The sequence below is a fragment of the Melospiza georgiana genome, chromosome 22 (assembly GCF_028018845.1).
Source record: "Melospiza georgiana isolate bMelGeo1 chromosome 22, bMelGeo1.pri, whole genome shotgun sequence".
Taxonomy (NCBI): domain Eukaryota; kingdom Metazoa; phylum Chordata; class Aves; order Passeriformes; family Passerellidae; genus Melospiza; species Melospiza georgiana.
The window spans coordinates 6,755,788-6,778,081 of NC_080451.1; the positions used below are offsets into that span (position 1 = coordinate 6,755,788).

Sequence of the window (22,294 nt, forward strand, 5' to 3'; positions counted from 1 at the left end):
CAGAACCTGAAAATCCTGTTCTCCTTCACTGCTTGATGATGCTGGAGCTCCAACCCTCTCTTACAGAAAATTAGTGGAGGTTCTGCTTGAATGAAGTGGTTTGGAAGCCAATATTTAAAAACCCACTTCCCATAATAATTATATTTTACATCTGTGACTTAGCTGTCAATTGTGGTGGCTGTGTTCAGCCAGTATCTGCAATCCAGTCTGAATCCCATGGGAGTGAAGTCATGCAGTGACACATCACCCTTGTGTTATGCCATAAAAACACTGCTGGACTGTGTGATCCCTGTAAATCCTCTGAACTGTGCTAATCCATCTCAAGTCAGACACAGTGGTTATTTCTGAGGCCTGAAATGTAAAAGGATCTTTTGGAATAAAATCGCTATAAAGGAGTATTCGGATTCTAAAAATACAGATTTTAAACTTCCACAAAAACTGTGGTATCATATAATCTGTAATTATTTCTGGGACTGACAATCAGGTCTGTACTTCTACTATGAAGAAGCCGTTTGCAAATCTGTATTAAACTTACATTTGAAGGTATTTTTCAGGAAAGACTTGGAAAATGGGCATATTGAAACTACTACAGAACTGAATGATTTAGACAAGAACCTCATTTTTCACTGCTCTTTGGACCGCTTCGAGCCCATTTCTGTGAGAGCGTGCTCGACCCCAAGCCCGCTCTGTTTGAGCCCATTTCCGACCCCAAATCCGCCCTGTTTGAGCCCATTTCCGTGATGGCGGTGCAGAAATCCCGGGGGTATTCCGACCCCAAACCCGCCCCGTTTGAGTTCATTTCCATGACGGCGTGTTCCGACCCCAAATCCACCCAGTTTGAGTCTATTTCTGTGAGGGCAGCTCAGAGACCTCGGGTGTGCTCCGACCCAAAATCCGCCCTGTTCGAGCCCATTTCAGTCAGAGCGTGTTCGACCCCAAACCCGCCCTGTTTGAGCCCATTTCAGTGAGGGCGGCACAGAAAGCTCGGGCGTGTTCCGACCCCAAACCCGCCCTGTTTGAGCCCATTTGTGTGAGGGCAGCGCGGAGACCACGGGCGTGTTCGGACTCCAAACCCGCCCTGTTCGAGCCCATTTCCGCGAGGGCGGTGCAGAAATCCCGGGCGTGTTCCGACCCCAAACCCGCCCTGTTTGAGCCCATTTCCGACCCCAAACCGGCCCCGTTCGAGCCCATTTCCGTGAGGGCGTGCTCCAACCCCAAACCCGCCCTGTTTGAGCCCATTTCCGACCCCAAACCCGCCCCGTTGGAGCCCATTTCCGTGAGGGCGGAGCGGAGGCCCCGGCTCGGGCCCAGCCCAGGGGCGTTGCCCGGCCCCGCCTGCAGGGGGCGGTGCTGCCGCCCCATCGATCGCTCGGCGCTCCCGCACTCGGGCGCACCCCCGCGACCGCCCGGCGCGCACCCGCCGCCCCCCGCCCGCCCTCAGCGCCGCGCAGGTGAGTCCGGGGCTCCCGGGGGGCTCCTCGGATGGCCCCGAGGGGGTACGGGGAGGACACTCGGGGCACCTCCGGCCCCGCTGCCTTTTCTCTTCTGCGTCAGCCGCCGCTCCCGCTCCTCGGGTCCGGCCTGAGGGGCCCCTCCCTGCCGCACGCCCCTCGCGGCGCCCCGCCCCGGGAAGGGTGGGCGAGGGGCGTCCCGGTGCGTCCGCGGTGTGTCCGCGGTGCGTCCCGGTGCCCGCGCCCGCCGCGGGGCGCGGGGGGCTCGGCTCGGCCGCGGGGCCTGGGGGTCCCTCGGGGCCTCCCCGCCCGGCGCGGGCCGTTCGCCGCCTCACGCTCCCCGGGGCTGCCCGGGGTCCGTCCCGCTCCGCCGGGCAAGGTGACCTTTCGCTTCCTCCCCGGCACGCCGGGCGAGCCCGCAGCTCGCTGCTGGCGATCCCCCGTGTCCCCGGCTGGCCCGGAGGCTCCTTCCCTGCCGGATTTGGGTAGAGGGGCGCTGGAAGAGCCCCCCGCACCTCTGACCACTGCCCTGGCGCTCCGGGGCCTGCTCTGCCCCCCCCTGCGGAAAATTGCATCCTAATTTCGCTTTGAGCCAGGGCCTGGTTTGGGATTTGGTTCTCATCCTGACAGTTCTTGTACTGTGCGCGTTAAGGAAATTAAAACATTGTCATAGAAAAGAAATGCCGTGTTTTTCTCCCCAGGGCACAGCAGTGCACTGGAGAGTTAAAAATATAAAAGCCTTAAAGGATTTGAAAGGTTTGGGTATGGTTAGTTATGTCCCACGAGTTTAGGTTAAGGTTGTGATGTGCTTCATTTACAGCTCTTAGGGTGAGTTCAGGCATGGTTCATGCACCAGAGAGTTTCTGTCACTGGGATGCTGAACTGTGCTCAAATGTTTCTTCAAGGTCTTTCCTTTGCTTTGGTTCCAAACACCTGTAGATTCCTTCTTTTATTTACTTTTTTTTTTTAATGACAGTGTAACAAAAATGAGTGCATATGCTTTTGTTTGATCTTGACTTTCTTGTCACTTTCATTAGAATAAATGCCTATAATGTAAGCTGGTGGCCCAAGAGCACAAAGGCATAGTCTTTATTATGTGGAACAGTAATGTTGTTTTTGAAAATTGTTGAGAAATTTTACAAAGGCAAAACTATTAAAACACATTTTATAAGAAGTCATGTGACTGAATTGAATCGAACTTTCCTGTGCTGTTTTCTGTTTCATTCTTCAGGACAGCACAGTTTCACTTTCAGCCTTTAGAAAAAGCCTTTCATTGCTTTCTTAATTCTGGTTTGCGAATTTAACTATTAGTTAAATATTTTTACTGCATTTTTAAGAAAGAAATAAAAGTTTAAATGGGGCTCTCTAAAGTCATAATGAGAAAACTATATCTTAATGTAAAGTTTAAAATGTGACTCTTGAAGCTGTTGTTCCCTTCTATTGTCAGCTGTAAATAAAGAATGTATCTTGCTTTTTCTGCTGTGTATAATTCAATTGTTTAGGCAGGTATATGGCATTGGGAGAGTTTTTTAAACACAAAATCAAGACATTTTTAAAATTCTAATCTCAAGGAATGGCCTGCATGCTTTTTTCCTTACTGTACCAGGCTTCACTCTGCCCTTGCAAGAGCTGTGAGTGGTTTTGTAATTCTGTGGTTAAAAAAACTTGGACAGGGACTTTGGGATTTTAATGCCCCGATTGCCACAGAGGTGAAACAGAAGTGACTGGAGAAGAGGGAAGGGAAATGTTCTGGAGTGTGGTGCTTCCCTGATGCAGCTTTTTCCCTCCTCAGTGCAATAATCTCTGCTGCCACTTTGAAAACCTGTTGCAGTAACTGTTGGTGAGCTATTTTTTGGGGCTTGGATCTGATTACTGCCCACACACCCGCTCTCCCAAAAAGGGCTTTGAGTAGGGTGAGTTGCTTCATAGGTGTCGTGGAAGAATTCTACAAAAATCCAGAAGGGTCCAGGCTGTGCTTCAGAGCAGCTGCCAAAGCCAGCATGGTGAAATGTTGGCAGCAGAGGTCAAGGAGCCGGTGCAAACTTCAGATCAACGTGGAGTTTTGTCCTTTCCTTTTCTGCAGGAGGATTGTGGATTCCCTGCGTTGATTATTGCACCAAAAATAATGTTTTGCTTAGAAAAGGGATGGAAAGGTGAACTTTATGTGAAAATCTCTCTGTGAAGCTGATTTGACACTTAAAGGGCATGGGGTAAAGCTTTTTTAAGGTAGAAATCAACCTTGGTGCTTTTACTTCTCTTTGGATAGATCACAGTAAGAACTGAAGTGACAGCAATGTCAGCTCTGCTGAGTGTGTGTATTTCAGACAATAATTTTGTTGTTTTTTTTTCTTTCAGACTGAGACTAATTATGGAAGAGAAATCCAAAAAATGACAGAAAAGCATTAGTTTTCTTCTTCTAGGACAGTCATGTTGGAAGGATTGGTAGCCTGGGTCCTCAACACCTACCTGGGCAAATATGTCAATAACCTGAACACAGACCAACTTTCAGTGGCACTTCTGAAGGGTGAGGGAGCCTTTGTGCTATCTTCTGTTCTGTTTTCATATTGTGATTTAGAAAAGTATTATTTTTTTGTGATAACTGAAAGGTGGAATAGAAATAATCACTTAATATTGTGTTTAATATCTATACAAACCCTTTTAATACAGAGTTTGGTACTAGAAATTTATAATGAATAGTCAATGATCTTATGTTCTTTGCTCTTTATCAACACTCTTACATAAAATTTTCAAAGGTATGCTTAATTACCTTAGCATGTTGAATTTATGTCATTTTTTCTTGAAAATGTTCAGTAAGTTTCCTGCCTAGGGACCATGGCAGGAAGTGTCCTGCAGCCTTTTACCTTTTAGTGCTCACAGGTGCTCCCCTGTGCTCTGGTTTGTGTCATGCTGCATCCACGAGTTTTGTACTTTGTACAGTCCTCAAATCAATGCTTTCTGTTCACCTTTGCTGCTGTTACCTGCTGCTGCTGCTGAGAATGTTTTGTAATACTGCAAGGCTTTTCTGGGTGTGCTTTTCACAGTACTAAGAAAATAAGTATCCCTTTTGAAAAGACAATGGGGAGAGGTTTTGTCTGTGGCTACCACAAAGTTCAGTTCTAAAACCCCACAGGTGATTATTCTGGGTGACATCATGAAATAGTTTGAGCACATGACACTGGAAAATTAACAAGTGTATTAAGTAACCATTGTGATGTTAACACAACCTGAAGTGATAGGTTGCCTGTTCTTATTAAATCCCATTTAAATTTTTTAACAAACCAATGCCAGTTGTTTTAGGCTTACAGTGTTCAAGTTGGCTTTCTTTAACATGGTTTTGTTTAGCAGACTTGTCTTTTTCTTCTGCTTTGTGTAGGTGCTGTTGAATTGGAAAACTTGCCACTAAAAAAAGATGCCTTAAAGGAGCTGGAATTACCATTTGAAGTAAAGGCAGGTTTGTATTTTGCTTGTGTGTGCAGGACAGATATTTTCTAAGCAGGAAGTATTGCATGTTTTAGAGTACCTGTGAGTCAGAGGCTTGAACAAATGAGGTAGCCTGATTTTTAGGTTATTTTTGTTTTAGCTTGTTTGTTTTTTATACCACTTTTTCTTTGGGGATTTTCAAGGTTGATAAGGTAATCTTTCACAGGAATCTGATGGTGTTTCTGTTTTGTTTATTCAGGTTTCATTGGCAAAATAACACTGCAGATCCCTTTTTATCGTCCACATGTGGATCCATGGGTGATATCTGTCTCAAAACTGCACTTAATTGGTGCACCAGAAAAAAGAGAAGAGTTTGATGAGGAAAGGGAAAAGTTGCAAGAAAGGGAACACAAGAAAGCCCTTCTGCTGGCACTTGAAGAAAAATGGAAGGTGAGTCACACCTGTGTTTCATGATGAAGAAGCCTCTGTGGATTGTATTTAAGTCTCCTAACAAGAGACAGAACAAATGCACAGGAAGTGGAGTTGGATTTGATTTGAACATGCTGACATAGTGCAGTTTCTGTCCTACCACCCCTCACCATTATGTGGTATGTCTCACATATGCCAGAGATCCATAAATATCTTAAGTTAACTTGTTTAGTTTTTCTTTCTCTTTGTTAACAGTGATTTCAGTGTAACAAAGTATATTGTCTCCTTACCAGGTTTTACATTTGCAGTAATGTTTATCCCTGTTTTCTCTTTCAGAAAGAGCAACAACAGAAAGGGGAGTCTTACTGGTACTCAGTTACTGCATCTGTAGTCACAAGAATTGTAGAAAACATTGAAGTAAGTCTTTGCTTTTGAGTGCTTGGCGCTTACACATTTGCCTTTAAAATGGAGAATAATTGTAGGATAGTAAAAAAATGTACAGTGTGTTGTGAAAGTGACTCATTTATGGGGAAAAGGGCAGGGACTGCTGGTATCTGGGGAGAAGGTAGAACCAGAGAGTACAAATCAGAAATGAGGACTAGGGTTTCTATTAGGGTAAGTATCTAGTAGAAATTTATTGGAAAATTGCAGAAATTAAATATTAAATTGTTCCAGCATTAGTGAAAATACTACTGTTTGTTATAATGATGTAAATAGTATATCTCTAGTAATAATAGTAATGATTTTTTTTTCCTGTCCAGTTAAAAATCCAGGATGTGCATTTGAGGTTTGAGGATGGTGTCACAAATCCCTCGCAGCCGTTTGCATTTGGCATCTGCATCAAAAACGTCTCAATGCAAAATGCAGTGTTTGAACCAGTAAGTGCAGCTCGTGTGTACAGGAACAGCTCAGATGGGATGCTGCCTTTTGTGGGTGCTAGCAAATATTCAAAAAAACATACAGCATTTTAAAAATCTTTTGGTTGTTGTAATAAATTGATTTTGTGCCTTTAATGTTTTTTGTTGGGTGTGTAGAAAACTACATGACATGTGCTGTGTGATCTTGACTTTGCTCCACTTCTGCTGCAGGTGGAGAAGCGGATGCGGAAAAAGCAGATGGATGTTGCTGATTTCAGTGTTTATTGGGATACCAGCTGCACTTTACTGGGTGACCTGCCTCCTGCTCAGCTACAGGTACATGAAGGAGGTTTTGTATATGAAAGAGAGGTTGTTGTTAGTCTTCTTTCTGTACTACAGACCTGATTGATGTAGAATTTATTGGATGTGATTTCTTAAGAGCTAAAGAAGCCTATGGTTGCATGCTTTACTGATAGGATACATGTGCAACCCACAAAGGCTGTGCTGTGAAATAGCTTGTTTTACTTTTGAAGGGAGAACATGTTCAACAAGTTTTTTCCAATGGACTGGCCTGCTAATAAAGTACATTGTAGTAAATGAAACCATCCTAATGACTGTTGTACACTCACTTCTTAGAGAGTAATTTGCTTGTAACCCCCAGGAAGCAATGGATAGGAGTATGGAAAGTCGTGCTCACAATTACATCATGGAGCCTGTCTGCACTTCTGCTCTCCTCAAGAGAAATTGTTCTAAAGAGCCTTTAAGGTCCCGCCATACTCCACGGCTGGAGTGTGACATTAAGCTGGAGACAATACCCCTGAAGCTTTCCCAGGTAAATACCAACCTTTTACCTGCCAGTAACTGGAACAGGTGTCATAAAATTGTGGCAGTGTTTGTGACAATTTAAATGCTGTGATTGTAGCATAAAATTAATACTCTGAAAGATTTTGTTTGAGAGGCAGCTCAAAGAGAGATATATTGAATAAGTTGTTCTAGAGTCAAGCATTCAGAATTACTTGTTTATTTTACTGAAACTGATTAATGCAAAAAAATTAAGTTGTTGTTTGTTTATTGTAGTAATAGGAGGGTGCATGTTGGGGGGGTGTTGATCTGTACAATGTATAAAAGCAGCTGATGTTATGTTGATAACCTCACATGGAAGATTTCATTCTATTTGTAAATAAAGCCATAAATGGAATGTGACACATGAACTACAAGTGGCTGGGAGTAGGTATGTCACACTGGGGAACAAAATTATTGTGAATTAACAATAATCTTAATTCTGCACCATGTACAGGCCATTGCTGCCAGTAAACCAAACCTGTGGTTGGGTTTTTGGCTGGGCTTTTTCCTCTCCTCTTTTCTTGGGAAAGCACTCCAGTACCACCTCACTGATCTGTGTGTTGTTTCATTAAAAGATGCAGTATCAGCAGATCATAGGATTTTTAAAGGAGCTGGATAGAAAGGAGCGACAGCTTAAATACAGGAAGTGGAAACCAAAGGTTACAGTAACAGAAAAGTAAGTACATCTCCATATGTGGTGTTGTCAGCTGTATTAGAAAAACTAGAATGAGAGAAATACAAAAACATACATGAGAATCAAATGTTAAAGATTCAGTTCTCATGTTTTCTTCCTTACCTCAGTGTTGGGAAGGATGAAAGTTTGACAAGAAAGTCTCACAGATATGTGTGCTTAGCAGAAAGATTTTTAAATGTAGAGGCTGATGAAAGGATAGAAATGAAAGCAAGTTTTGATATAGAAGAAAAGAATTGCTGAGCCATTCTTACTGGATAACCAAGGAAGCAAAGGGTGTGTTAGTTAGAAAGGGTTTTTATGGCTTAGAGCAAAAGATAAACCTACCTCAGACAAGATGTTTTTGCCCAGCAGAAAGATAGCACAGGCAAACAAGCCTGCCAATGTTGCGAGTAGAAAAAAGGTCTCAGAATTTTCTACTGCAGGAAAACTGAAAAACAACTTCTAGCTTCAACTGTAATGTACTGACTTTTAGTGATTTGAGAACAGTAACATGAATATGGTAATTACAGTAGTTATGATGGGCTATAGATAACAGTTGAGGTATAGATTGGTTCTACTGTGTTAAGATGCTCAGCAAAGAAACGTAAATAATGCATTGGAACCAAAACCAAAGGGTCTCCAGGCCTGCCTGCAGCTGGAGCTGACAGCTGTAGGCACAGCTCTGTCACCCATGACCTGGGCTGCTGTAACATCTTGGATGTAATAAACTGCATTTGGAAGAGCTGCCTGGAGTCCTGCATCTCTCATTTAGGCTCTTACACCTCAGAAATCAGTTAAAAATATTCAGATGTAATTCAAATGTAAAATTACCCTTACCTGAGCCTTTCAGTCAGTCTGTGTAAGTCTGAATTTTGTTGTCTGTGCCTGCTGTGTGGCAGCTGGAGTCAGTCCCAGTGGAATGGTAGGGCCTGTACACCCTGTCCTGCACATCTCTGGGGCCAGCCTGTGCTGGCTCCAGGGCTGCTGCTGTTCCTGGCTGCTGGCCCACTGCTTTTCACTGCCTCTCCTGGACCTTTCACCAGCTGGACATGCACTTGCCTTAGGTTTTTTTAAATTAAATACTGATACTACAGTAATTAAAATTGTTTCAGCTGCCGGGAATGGTGGATCTTTGCCCTGAATGCCAATCTGTGGGAGATCAGGGAGCAGAGGCAGCGTTCCACCTGGGCCTTCGCGCTGCACCGGGCCCGGGACGCCGTGTCCTACACTGACATGTACTACAGCAAGCTGAAGGGGGAACCACTGTCTGCTGCAGACCAGGTATTTACACTTGAGTTCCTCTACAGTGATGGTTAATGGTATTACACTTGGTTTGTTTCATCTTTCCATGTTTAAAACCCGGATGAGTTAAGATGCATCTTCAGGCTTGTACCTGCTTGTACAGTTCAGTGTACCTGCTGTTCAGTTCAGTGAAAAGCCTGCTTGTACTGCAGGCTTTTCACTGAACTGAGTGTCTGCTGCTGAGATTTTAATGATGAGATATGTGAGCTGCAGGGTTCATGTGGTTTTGTTTTGCACTGCAAAAAGCTGTCTGGTTTTTGATCTGTGAGCAGTGCTCACCAAAAATAGCATTAACTGCTGTAGAATGCCTGTGACAGTTGGTAAAATGCTTTCTTAACTCATGTTCTCTGTAGATCCAGAAGGTATTTAAGTACCAGAAATGTGTCTGCCCATATGCTTGGGTAGATAATTGGGAAAAATTGTGGCTATTTGACAGTTGGGGTTGTTTATTAGTTTTGTTTTTCCAAGTTTATTTGAGGATGAAGAATTTAGTGCCCCTAATAATGAACCTGTGACCTACTTCAGAAAGAAAAAACCCATGAACTATAATTAGCTGCTTTTTATCTTTAGGTAGTTTGGGACTTTTTCTTCAAATCAGTTTAGGGCACTATGTAGCACACCTGTATTAAAGGATTAAAGGAATTCTGTTGATACTTTTAAGTTGGATGTAATCCTTACCTTTGTTACTTGAGTATAAACTGTAGGGGTATCTTAATGTACCGAAAATTTCTATAGTACTTGGCAAAGCCAGGTCTTCTAGAGCACATATTGTGTTCAGCAGAGTTGTGAAATGTAACAAGAGTAATGGCAGTGGACTAGAAAAATGTCTTTTGCTTTGTTGTTTCATGATAGATTTTTTTAGACTTGGGTGAATCATCAGTTCCCTCAAATAACTTGTTAATTAGTACAAAGAAGACAACATGTATGAGTAACTGACTATGAATACTACATTGTCCTAATTTACCCAGTTCATTTCCTTCTTTACTCAAGGTAAAGCTTTTTTTGCTCCTAGCTAAGCAAGGCATTCTCTTAAATCAATTTATTTTCCCTGGTTTAATTTTTGTGCTGCAAATCCTGCTTCTTATTTGTAATAGGAGGATACAGTTGTGAATTTTTTTACAGTGCTAAAATAGTGTATTTTGCAATGCAAATAAGCTTTATTTATAATTCAGGGGAATGTCAATGTTTCCATTACCTACATGACTTTAATTAATTTCCATATGCTGAGGCACTTGGATATGATCATTAATGCCATCTTAATTTTTTATACAAGTCCCTGAATCAGTGCAGAGGTACTTGGCATGTTTGTGAACAAGATTCTGTACTCCTTTAATGCAGGTCCTTTACCTTTTTTGTCTTTCCAGGCAGAAATGCATCGTATTGAGGATGAGCTGACTTACGAGGAGTTGAAGGTTCTGTATGAGATAGTCCATAATAAATTTCATGACTTAGCTGAGGTGAGAACATTCTCTGTACAGGGTAATATTTGGGATCTTTAAGTGATTATCTGAGGTATTGTTCTGCTGGAGAGACTGAACATATATTTTTGTTGATTTAAAAGTGTGGCATTAATGCTAAAATTGCAGAAATGCTCAGTTCCTGCAGTTTTTGCTGTTGTGTCACTTGCACAGTGCAATCTTGTCTTGCCATATGCTGATGTTCCCCAGCAGGATCCTTGCCAGTGTTCCTAGGTCAGGAAAACCCAGTTTGGTTTTCCTTTATGTTGGCAATTAGCCTCTTTCCACTTCTGCAGCCATCCCCACAGAGCACTGGCTGCCATCCATGAAGCAGTGTAGAGGTAGAGCTTTGGCCACTTCCCTTTCAGGTATTTCCCCACCTCAGCTGGGTTCTGAATTTGTTCACATGGAAAATCCCAGTCTGAAAATCCCAGTCAGAAAATCAATTCCACTCTCTATCTTAAAAACAGAGTGGAAGTGAAGGCCTGTAATGAATATCTCCCAAAATAAACACGTGACAGAAGTGAGCCTCATGGAAATAGCTTGGGGAACACACCTCATTAAATATGGACTAATTTCCATAACAACACAACATAATCACTTGCAAATACAAATGCTAAAATGTAGAGATGTACCTTATGGTGTCAAATGACTTCTTTAGTTTAGTGTTTCTAGTCTAAGATTTAAATGGTGATATATGGTTTCATATGTGCATAATCACATGAATATTTTTATATGAATATGCTGTTAAGTGATGAAATGTTTGTTACTTCTTTGCTGCTGCTCTCCTCTAGGCTGAGTACTGATTGAGAATATCACTGAGTAAATAGGAGATGAAATTGTGTTTTTATTGTGGTGTTTTGTACACTGGTGACACTCTCATCAGTAGCAGTAATGTGTATGCATTGAATGTTCACACAGAGTGTTAAAGAGCCCTTGCCTGATTCCATTGGGGATTTATCTGAATATTGATTGAGAATATCACTAAGTAAATAGAAGATGAAATTGTGTTTTTATTGTGGTGTTTTGTACACTGGTGACACTCTCACTCAGCAGCAGTAACGTGTATGCCCTGACTGTTCACACAGAGTGTTAAAGAGCCCTTGCCTGATTCCATTGGAGGTTCCCCTCCTGCAGAAGCCACCCGTGACAGCAGCTCTGGGATGCTGCAGTACCTGCAGTCCTGGTTTCCTGGCTGGGGAGGCTGGTATGGATATGCTCAGCAGACATATGAAGGGGAACCTTTTGAAGGGCTGCTGCCAGACCCCAAGGAGCAGTGGAATCCAGAAGACATACTGGGTATGGAAACACAGGGTTTGCTCCCAGGGTTTGGTACCTGCTCCAGGTGGGCAGAAAGAGCTCTGGGCTTGTTCTGTTAAAGGATTCTGTGCCAGCTGATGTACCCAGGCAGCAGAGCCTGCCTAAAGCTGAACAGCCTGGGCAGTGTGTCAGTGCCTGGGTACCTGCTTGTTTCCAAAGCAATACAGGCAATAGATTTGCTGTCACTGTTGCTTAATTCTGAAAATTCATTTGTTATTATTATTCTGCAAAGGATTTTGGGACTTCTGTTCAAGTGTATGTGTGGCTCATGTGCTGGGTGTAACAGGAATAGTACAGGGTTTTGGGGTCTTTGCAAATTCAGCCTTACATTACCTTGATTGAAATAGAATATTCCATGAAATTCTTCTTTTAAAAGGAAAAAGGTCTATCTGCTCTAAATTTTGTTTCTCTTTTTCCCCCTAAGAGCCAGAGAAATCTTTATTTTCATATTAATAGGAACTTTCTTGTTCTTCAGTAGCCCTCCAGAAACTTAATTTATTTAATGTGCTGGTTTTGTTTTTTATTAGGCACGGATGAATTTTTTGATCCTGCTGCAGATGCTTCCAGCATGAATACCTTTACCAAGAGAGATCATGTTTTTGCTAAATTAAATCTACAGCTGCAGGGTGGCTCTTTCACTCTGTTGCATAGGAAGAAAAAGGTACTGCATGCTGAAGAGACTGCTTTTATGCAGCTGGAGTTTTCAGGTATTAAGCCCATTTCTGTTCTTACTTGAAAAAGATGAGAGCTGTCTCACAATCATTGTGCTATATAACAAATTTCCATTTAAATTTTTTTTTGTAGAAAAAAATATATATAAAGACTGAAAAAATACTTGTTTGTTGGACAGTATTTTTTATTTGTAACATTTAAATAAAATGTATGCTGTACTAAAAGAAACAAAATAATTTTATATATTTACATTCCAGGTGTAAAGGTCTTGGCAGAATCCCTTCCTCGCAGAAAGTCTTCCCTTCTCAAAGTTCAGCTTGGTGGTCTTTTCCTGAGGGATTTGGCAACAGAGGGGACCATATTTCCTGTTCTTGTTTTTCCAAATCCTGTAGGTGACTCCAAATCCTATAAGTTACTATGTGGGATGCATAATTGTTTATGAAAATAGCCATACTCCAAAACTCAAAAATTTCTTATCCCAGAAAGGGAAAACAAAAGTCTTGAGGAAAAGTTTCCACCTGTTGAATTTACTTTTCCCTCTCTTTCCAAATATCATTTGTAGAACTCTTCATTTTTTATTCTGCTTTACTGTATGCTTGCGACTTCAACCTTTTAGTTTTATGTGTTGAGAAGAAGATAATTTGTTGAACAATATTTGATATTTGGAACAAACAGCATTGCTGCTTGATCAGTAATTGTTCTTTTCCATAAAGCTGTGTGGCCCAAGTAATGGTTCTGTTTCACCTGTATGCTGGTCAACTAAATGCACAGACAAATTCTAGAAAATATTTCAAAGTTCCTTCTGAGTGAACAAAATTTGAATCTAAAGCTATGAGGATTTCCCATGTATTTTGTACTTTGTACTGACTGCAATTTTCACTTCAGAGTTCATCCTTTCTGCTGCAGGAGGGGGGAGTGTTTGCCACTTAGTCTATTTTCTTCTTTTGCTTGAACATGTCAGGGGAAAAAATGCATATAATAATCTCAGACTATACATATAGTTCAACAGAAAAGATTTTTATGTTTATCAGGTGGCTTGGTTGATTTTATCTAAACAGTCTTTTTCTTTTAAATTCTTATTAGCAAAAAGAGGTTGGCTGCATGTCTTCCTTTGGACTCCAAAGTTTGTCCTCAGAAATGAATAATCACAACACTGGTAAAGATTTCATTTTATGTTTGATAATTCCTACAAACCAGAAATTTTGAAAATAAGTATCTAGAGTTTGAATTAATGCTAATGCATTTTGCACATGGTAAAGATAAAATCATAGAAGCTTTGTTCAAGATGTAAGTTGCATGCAGGTTGTCTTTAAAGAAAGGAAGAAATTTGTATTTCAAGACAGTAGGAGTTGCACTTACTGTTTGTTTTGGTTTAAAAAGAAGTAGGAGTTCAACATTAGAACCCCAATTATACAAAGGTTTTTGTGTATGTAAACTTGTTGAATTCTGCTGATTGTAGAAGCTGATCATATTATTTCCTTTTCTATTACTGAAGAATTCCTAGACAGTTGTACTTTCCCAGTAGTGCCAGTTTAAAATCAGTTATTAAATTCTTTGGGAGTTGTTTTTTGCTTTTCTCTTATTTGTTTGTTTTGGGTGTTCTTACAGTTGCTTTTTGTAAGTCATTTTTTATTCTGTTGCAGATCCTGATGCCCCAGTATTTGAGATGCTCTATGAAAGAAATCCAATTCACAGCACTTTTGAGAGGCGCCTGGAAGTCAGTACCAGACCACTCAATATTATTTACAATCCACAAGCCATTAAGAAAGTAGCAGACTTCTTCTACAAGGGAAGGGTTCATACCTCAGGTTAACCTTTCATGTGTTTTTTTGCTGGGGTTGGGGTTTTGTTGGTGGAATTACATTTTTTCTTATCTTTGATTTTCATTCTTAGAAATATGAAGCAAAAAATCTTCACTTTAAGTTCAAGTTTAACAATACTCCAAGTCTTGTCTGGAGGGTTTTGTTCCTTTGTTTTGTTTTTTGTTTAATTAAATCAGGGATTTTGCTTTGGTAGGCTCATGCAACTTCTGCTTTAAAATTGCAAGTTGTTGTTATGCCCCATGGTGGATGTTCACATCCCCTAAATTAAAGTGCATAAATAAGGAGAGGGGACTTGTTCCTATAATCTGTTCTGGCAATTGATGGAGTTTTTTTGAGAGGGCAGTTAAAAAGAGTGTTTCTATATTAGTGATACAAAGGAAATAATATTCTAATTCCTGTTGTATTTTTTTTTTTTTTTTTTTGTTGATGAGATTAAGGCTGCCCTTTGTGACAGCTTCTTGAGATACCCTTATTTTTAGATTTGAACATACTTGTTCCCTAAATTTCCAAACAAAAAGATTTAGGGTTCTAGTACCTAAACCTGTAACACTATAAAGTGGCCACCTTTGCAGTTTCTGATGAGATAAGAAGTGACAGTAAGTAACATTAGGAACATGAAAATATTCTTGAAATACCAGTTTGTTTTTCTGCTGATTATCATAAATACCAAAATGTTCAGGTTACCTTGTATAAAGATGCATGTGGCATCTTTTCTCACAAGGTGAGAATATTCTATAAATATTCAGGTTTAAAGCAAACAAACCAACAAAGCAAGCAAAAAAACACTGCCTACATGTGCACATCTTAATGTTTAGTCAGGATTTCTTCTGTGGCCATACTTAGCACCCTTTCTGCATTACTCAAATTTAATTATTTGGGCTGTAGGTCTGTGAGAGAATAGACCTCCAGAGAAAGACCAGAAAATGGATTGGGAAGTATTTTTTTAGGGTGATTATTTGTTTTGTGCTTAAATACTTCCTTTTTACTGTGCAACAGCCTGGTGATTAGTCACAGACAGTGACTTTCACCTGCTTTGTTTTCCTGTTCTATATTTTACTGCTAAAATTTAAAATAATTATTTTCTCTTTTTTTCTTCCGTTTTTTCTTCTGATTCAATGAAGGGTGAACAAAGTTATACCTAGTGAGTTTTCCCTCTCTTGTGCAGGTTTTGGTTATCAGTCTGAGTTGGAGGCAAGAGTGGCTGAAGCTGCCAGAAGACAGTACAACAAGCTGAAAATGCAGACAAAGGCTGAAATCAGACAAACCATTGATCGTTTATTGGTTGGAGATTTCATTGTAAGTTTTTGCCTCCAGAACGTTTATGTAGATTTTGAGGACTTTTTCCAAGTCCTTTTGCTTTAGGACTTTGAGCTCTAGAGAGTGAGGTTTGTTGTTTGTGTGATGTTCTTTGTGAGCAGGAGGGGAGTTTTCCAGGATTGAGGTGCAGGGCATGTTTTCACCTGCTGAAAATGTTTTGTTTTATTGACCACAGTGCGAGTCTGTGGTTTAACAAGGTACCAAACCTGAGTGTGGCTGGAGTTTGTGACAGTCAGCTCATCAGGAGAAAAAGTGACAGATTAGATGTCTCACATGGCTTTTTTTGGTTTGTTTTCTTGTGGGCCATTATGTCTTTCTTCTAAACTTTCAGGAAAACAGCAAAAGCTGGTCCGTGTGCCTTGATATCTCCGCCCCTCAGGTGATCTTTCCCGATGATTTCAAATTTGTGGATCCTGTGTTAGTTGTTGTAGATCTGGGAAGAATATTACTCACAAATTCTCAAGGTATGATCTAGAAATATTGCAGCTTTCCTTTTCTATCTTCTTTCAAAAAGTCAGAACTTAAAAAGAAGGGCAAAAAAAGTACAGGGAAGTTTTGGGGGATGCTCTTGCTTTGTAAAGTAGGAAAAAAATCCTTTTCTTAAGATAATAGAATGAAATTTAATATTAGGCAGTAAAGCCAGTTGGAAAAAACCTGATGATGATAAAAATACTCTAGTTAAGTAGCTCATATCTTTCATTTGGTTTTGAGGATCAGAAGAATTGTGTGGGCAGAGTAATGGGTTCTTTTTTTGACAACTTGGTCAAAAGTGAATCTTGCAGGAAGTGGGTTAAAAATGAGACAATAGTGTATTTTAGTAGCTTCTGTACTACATTGTGACTGACACCTTTGTGAATGTAGAAGTGTAGTAGGTTTCTTTTTGAAGAAAAAGAAAGTGACAGTGGAAGGAGGAAAGGGTAGTACCAGATATGCTTTGTGTTAAAAAAATAGAACTTCAGACAGAATGATCAGATAATCATAGGAAACATCTAAGAAGGGAGAAGAGTACTTTTGCTTATTTTTGTTTACTGTTTTTTTAATCCACAGAAGATTCTAAGAGGAGTACAGGTGCCATTTCTTCAGAAGTCAATGAATTGAGTGATGAAGAATATAAAACACCTCTTGCAACTCCTCCCAATACTCCACCACCAGAATCCAACACCAATAGTGGCATCAAAATGTCTGAATTTACTGGAGTAGAAATAAGTGAAGAGCAGCTCCAGGCACACTTAATGAGTAAAAAAATGTATGAGAGATACACACTTTCTTTTATGGACCTTCAGATCATGGTGGGCCGAGTGAAAGACAACTGGAAGCACGTTCAGGACAGTGATGTGGGTCCAACTCATGTGGTAGAAAAATTCAATGTTCACCTGCAGCTGGAGCACAGACTGATATACACATCTGACCCAAAGTACCCAGGAGCTGTCTTGTCTGGCAACCTGCCAGACTTGAAAATTCACATCAATGAAGACAAAGTGCTGGCTTTGAGGAACTGTCTGACACAGCTGAGTACATCTGAAGCTAAGTCTTCAGATGCCCTACATTTAGGGAAAGACAAGATTTTTGCAGAGGTTGACCAGTTTGGCAGTTTGCACGACTCTGTGATGAATCTGACACAGAGTGTTGTCATGCTGGAGCAGCACACCCGGGAAGTTCTTGTTGAATCCCAGCTGCTTTTGGCTGAGTTCAAAGTCAACTGTATGCAGCTGGGTGTTGAGAGTAATGGGAGATACATCTCTGTGCTCAAGGTTTTTGGCACCAATGCCCATTTTGTGAAAAGGCCTTATGATGCAGAGGTGTCCCTGACTGTCCATGGCCTGTTACTGGTTGATACTATGCAAACATATGGAACAGATTTTGATCTTTTGATGGCTTCTCATAAGAACTTGAGCTTTTGTGTACCAACAGGAAGCCTTCGAGACAGCAGGGCTCAGTCCCCAGTGTCTGGACCACAAGATGCACATCCCATTGATGTTGCTGGTTTGGCAGAGAGGTGCAGTACATCCTCCACCACCTCACCCAGTAACAATGGAAAAGATCAAGAGTCCTTGATAAAATTGGAGTATCAGTTTGTGAGTGCAGAATGCCCATCCATGAACTTGGATAGCAGTCTGCAGGTGATCTCTTTGCAGGTGAACAACCTGGATATCATCCTGAACCCAGAGACTATTGTTGAACTGATTGGGTTTCTCCAGAAATCTTTCCCCAAGGAGAAAGAAGATTCTAGTCCTCAGCCTTTAATAGCTGACTTGGAGAGAGATTGGAGGGAACAGGAAACATTCCAGTCTACTTATGCACAGAACACGGAGGTAGCAGTTGATATCCACTGGTTAAATGTTCTCCTCCTCAGGACAGTTGCCATGACAAATGGAGAAAAATATGGCAGAAAAATTGCAACAGCCAGTATTGGTGGCACCAAAGTCAATGTCTCCATGTGCAGTAAACTGGATGTGAATGGCTCTCTTGGGTGCCTTCACCTGATGGATCTGATTGAGGACAATGTGAAGAACCAGTATGTGGTGAGCATAGGGAACACAGGGAGGTGTGAAAATCTCATTGGCGATGTGAATTTCTTTGAGTCTTTGCTCTTTAGGCTTGATGATGGAAATAACCTTCCAGATGCTTTAAGTTTCACTTTCACAGAAAAGTCAAAAGAGGAGTGTTCTCTCAACCTCAAAATGGCCTCCTTACACTACAACCACTCGGCCAAATTTTTGAAAGAATTGACTTTGACCATGGATGAGCTGGAAGAGAATTTCCGCAGCATGTTGAAAAGTGCAGCTACAAAAGTTACAACAGTCTTGGCAACTAAAACTGCTGAGTACAGTGAAATGGTTTCTTTGTTTGATACCACACCCCGATCAAGAGATGTTGGCAGTGCAGAAGATAACGAAGGCGGCACATTTGGGTCACAGTCCCTCAAAGCTGATACTATCAAACTTATATTAAATGTAAACATTGAATCCCCAATTGTCTCCATACCTCGGAAGCCTGGTAGCTCTGAACTGCTTGTAGGTCATCTAGGACAAATATCTATTCAGAATTTTGTACCAGGAGAAGATGAGTCTACAAGTGATAGGCTGCAAGTTGAAATTAAAGATATTAAGATGTATTCATTAAATAGTAGTCAGTCTACAAACAAGAAGGAGCCTGCAAGTGGGATACCCCGTGGGTCACATTCCTCATCAGGTCCTGCCAGCATTAACAGCCAGGAAGAATCTCATTTTACTCGTCATGACTTCTTTGAATCATTGCACAAAGGTCATGGTATGTTAATCAGAGGAGTCTTAATTATTATAAATGAGTAGTATATGTGTTAAAAATGTATATTGAGTGTATATTCTGCTTCATCCATCCTACTAAAACACATTGGTCAGTTTTAATGACAGTGGGCTAGATACTGTATTTATATCCATTTTTAGTCTCCTAAGCAAAAATGGAATGGTGCCTTTTAAACAGAAACTGAGCAAAACATAACCATAGAATCTGAGTCCAGCATTGCTCAGATTCTGAGCAAGTTCAATAGCTCCTGTGTTATCTTTTCCATACAGTATTTATGGGCTAATCAGTTCACTTACTCTAATGTTGCTTTAATTTCTCTTCCAGCTTTCCACATTCTGAATAACACCACGATCCAGTTTAAATTGGAAAAGATACCACTAGAGAAAGATTTGGATTTAACTTTTCCTCTGTGTAATGAAGACTTGGGAATATCAAGCATTATGAAAATTGAAGGGAAATTTGTGAACCCTCTTCAGGTACAGAAATGTAGTATTTCCACTATCAATGTAAAAACATTTCCCTGCATAGAAGATGAGTATTTTTCAGTATCTTCAGGTTTAGTATGTTAGTAGTTTAGAAATCAGATCCTTATAGACATGGTTAGAAGAGACAGTCTTAAGTCATAATAATAATGAACAATATTTAACCTTGTTTGGGGACATTTTAAACATTTTTATGAATTACTTTTGCTTATGAATATTAGTATAACTTATTATGAATAACTTTTGCTTATCTTGAATACAGAAGGAAAGGTAAATGTGTCATTATCCAAATGACACTGTCCAAACAAGTTTATTTGCAGTTGTAGTTGAAACTAAGAATTAATATGTCATTACCTTGAAAGAAATCTGTGCAAGAGCAGAGGTTTTAAATAGAGAAAACTGGAACATCTAATACTTAGGAGAAAACCGTGATGGCTATGTAGAATGTTTGTTTCGTTAATTACTGTGTAAGCTCAGGTGGTGAATTATTTTTAATTAATTCTTTCTGGATGCTTTTTGCCCAGGAATACAAGGTATCCTATTCTAGGATCCCATCCCATGTGTCATCTTACAGAGCTCATACAGAAGAACTGTTTTGCTTCAGTTTTGCATTGTACCTTCTTTTGAGTAGTTACTGTTGTTGTTGTTATTATTATTTATTATTATTTTGGATGAACTTAAAATTTGTGTGGTTTGGAATTCCACTTATGAGTTTTAGAATATATGTATTGATTCCATTAATACAGAGAGCTCCAATGTGATGATTGTTTCTTTTCTCTACATTGTAGGTGGTGTTAGCAAAACATGTATATGAACAAGTCCTTCAGACTCTGGATAATTTAATTTACAGTGAAGACTTGAACAAATTTTCAGCCACTTCTGTATCTCCAGCTAGTCTTAGCTCTCCTTCAGCATCACTTCATAGTACAGGCTCAGAATTCTCGAGTGAACGGAAGGAAAATGGTTTATTCAGCCACTCTAGTTTTAATTCTGTTCCAAACAAGCCCTTAGCTATCAGGGAAACAAAATCTTTTACTCAAATTCAAGCAAACTTTCACATCTCAGAGCTCCAGGTTCAGTTAAGTGGTGATCTCACACTTGGGGCACAAGGTCTTGTCAGCCTTAAATTTCAGGATTTTGATGTTGAGTTTGCCAAAGACCACCCTCAAACCCTGTCCATTCAGATTGCCTTGCGTTCCCTGCTGATGGAAGATCTCTTGGAAAAGAAACCAGACTCTAAGTACAAGAACCTCATGGTGTCTCATGGAGCACCCAAACCATCCAGTTTAGCCCATAAGGAATATCTTTCACAGTCCTGTCCCTCAATGTCCAATGCAGAATATCCAGACATGCCACGTTCCCTCCCTTCCCATATGGAAGAAGCACCCAATGTCTTTCAGCTGTACCAAAGACCAGTTTGTGCCTCCCGTAAGAAGCAAAAGGAAGATGCTGATTCTGAGTATCCTCTGACTCCACCTCCTTCTCCATCAGCAGACAGATCCAAGTTGCCCTGTGGAAAAAGTAACTTTGATGATTCATTAGTTCATATCAATATATTTCTAGTGGATAGGAAACATCCTGAATTTTCTTCTCGCTATAACAAAATTAACCGTAGTGTAGATGTTGATTTTAATTGTCTAGATGTGTTAATTACTTTGCAAACTTGGGTAGTAATATTGGATTTCTTTGGGATTGGATCCACTGCTGATAACCATGCTATGAAGCCGCAGCCTGAAGATACTCAGCAGACAATCAAAGCAGAAATAAATTCCTTGTCAGCCTCTCAAGTCCAAGAGCCTGTAAACACTAAGCTGGATCTAAAGGTATACTTGACATGGAAAACAGTAATTGGATTGTCTGTCATAAAGCATCTGGTTTATAGGAACTTAAGGTGACATTTACATCATGTGTTTTATTTTCTGGTGGGGAGTCTACATAAATGCAGAAACAGAATTAGAATGTATGTAGATACAGTTAAAAAAGGAGTTATAGAAAATTAGAACTTGTGCAAAATGTTTGGCTCCCTTGCTCTGTGACCCTCTCTTTAATGAAAAGATTGTTTCAGTATTAAAGACCTAACATGCTGCAATTGGCACTGTGCTGTTCTAGGTATAAACTGTGGAGTTTATTTATGCAAAAAGGTCTATATTTTGTAAATATATCCATATATGTTTATACATCTATATGTATAAACAGTTTTTTTGAAAAACCCATGTTGTATGTATATAATATAATATAGTCTTTGCCCAGAGACCCTGCAGTCTAACTAACATGTGACAAAAGGTAACAGTGCTGGATTTGTTCTTGATCTGATCAGTCTGAATTGCTTGGGAGACCCATTAATATGCAAACAAAGCAGTAAAAATGTTGCTCTCATTCACTGTCTCTCAATCAGATAATTATTGTTTGGCATTCATGTATTACAGTGCAGTTGTCTTGGAAAAAATCTAAACAGGATGTTCAAGCTCTGAAGTCATGTTTTTCATACCAGTTTGTTCCTGTTTTATTTGACCAGGTCCATTCTTTGTCCTTAGTCCTGAATAAGACAACCAGTGAGCTTGCTAAAGCCAGTGTGGCAAAGCTGGCAGCTCACTTGGAAGTGATTGGTGAGTACATTGAGGGGCTCAGGTTGTTCACAGCTTAAAATAAAATGGGTGCACATGAGTAAAATGTGCACTGGAATTAAGGTTTTAAGTGATTTTCCTTTGGTGCTCATTGGGGTTTGTGTATTTTTTCTGGGCAAAATGTACATTTTCCTCCCACTGCTTCTTTTGGTTTTTTAGGGTTTATTTTAAATCTTTACATTCCTCCCAGTTGTCAAACCTTTCATCATTTTAACTGTGATTGGCTGTGATTTTAACACTTCACTTTCACAGAGTATAACAATAGTTTTTATTACTGTTCTAGAGGATGAAAAGTAATTCTATCTAAGTTTCACAAATCAAAGTGGTGTGATCACATGA

General features: G+C 40.3%; 1 protein-coding gene across 5 annotated transcripts in view; it reads left to right on the forward strand.

Annotated features, from left to right (window-relative positions):
• The first annotated feature begins 1,405 nt into the window (after positions 1-1,405).
• Positions 1,406-22,294, forward strand: part of VPS13D (vacuolar protein sorting 13 homolog D) — a 101,260-nt gene continuing 80,371 nt past the window's right edge. For 4 of the 5 annotated variants that reach the window (XM_058039179.1, XM_058039181.1, XM_058039180.1 and 1 more), the window contains exons 1-22: positions 1,406-1,451; positions 3,807-3,975; positions 4,825-4,902; positions 5,131-5,321; positions 5,637-5,717; positions 6,062-6,178; positions 6,389-6,493; positions 6,819-6,989; positions 7,576-7,676; positions 8,786-8,954; positions 10,340-10,432; positions 11,521-11,731; positions 12,280-12,459; positions 12,682-12,812; positions 13,508-13,580; positions 14,068-14,232; positions 15,413-15,543; positions 15,896-16,028; positions 16,612-18,834; positions 19,174-19,325; positions 20,120-21,154; positions 21,847-21,937. In XM_058039179.1, coding sequence (XP_057895162.1) covers positions 3,879-3,975; positions 4,825-4,902; positions 5,131-5,321; positions 5,637-5,717; positions 6,062-6,178; positions 6,389-6,493; positions 6,819-6,989; positions 7,576-7,676; positions 8,786-8,954; positions 10,340-10,432; positions 11,521-11,731; positions 12,280-12,459; positions 12,682-12,812; positions 13,508-13,580; positions 14,068-14,232; positions 15,413-15,543; positions 15,896-16,028; positions 16,612-18,834; positions 19,174-19,325; positions 20,120-21,154; positions 21,847-21,937 — 5,728 coding nt within the window. In that variant the 5' untranslated portion in view covers positions 1,406-1,451; positions 3,807-3,878. Of the gene's footprint in view, positions 1,452-3,806; positions 3,976-4,824; positions 4,903-5,130; positions 5,322-5,636; positions 5,718-6,061; positions 6,179-6,388; positions 6,494-6,818; positions 6,990-7,575; positions 7,677-8,785; positions 8,955-10,339; positions 10,433-11,520; positions 11,732-12,279; positions 12,460-12,681; positions 12,813-13,507; positions 13,581-14,067; positions 14,233-15,412; positions 15,544-15,895; positions 16,029-16,611; positions 18,835-19,173; positions 19,326-20,119; positions 21,155-21,846; positions 21,938-22,294 lie in introns of those variants that run through there. The other variant, XM_058039184.1, reaches the window with a different exon arrangement.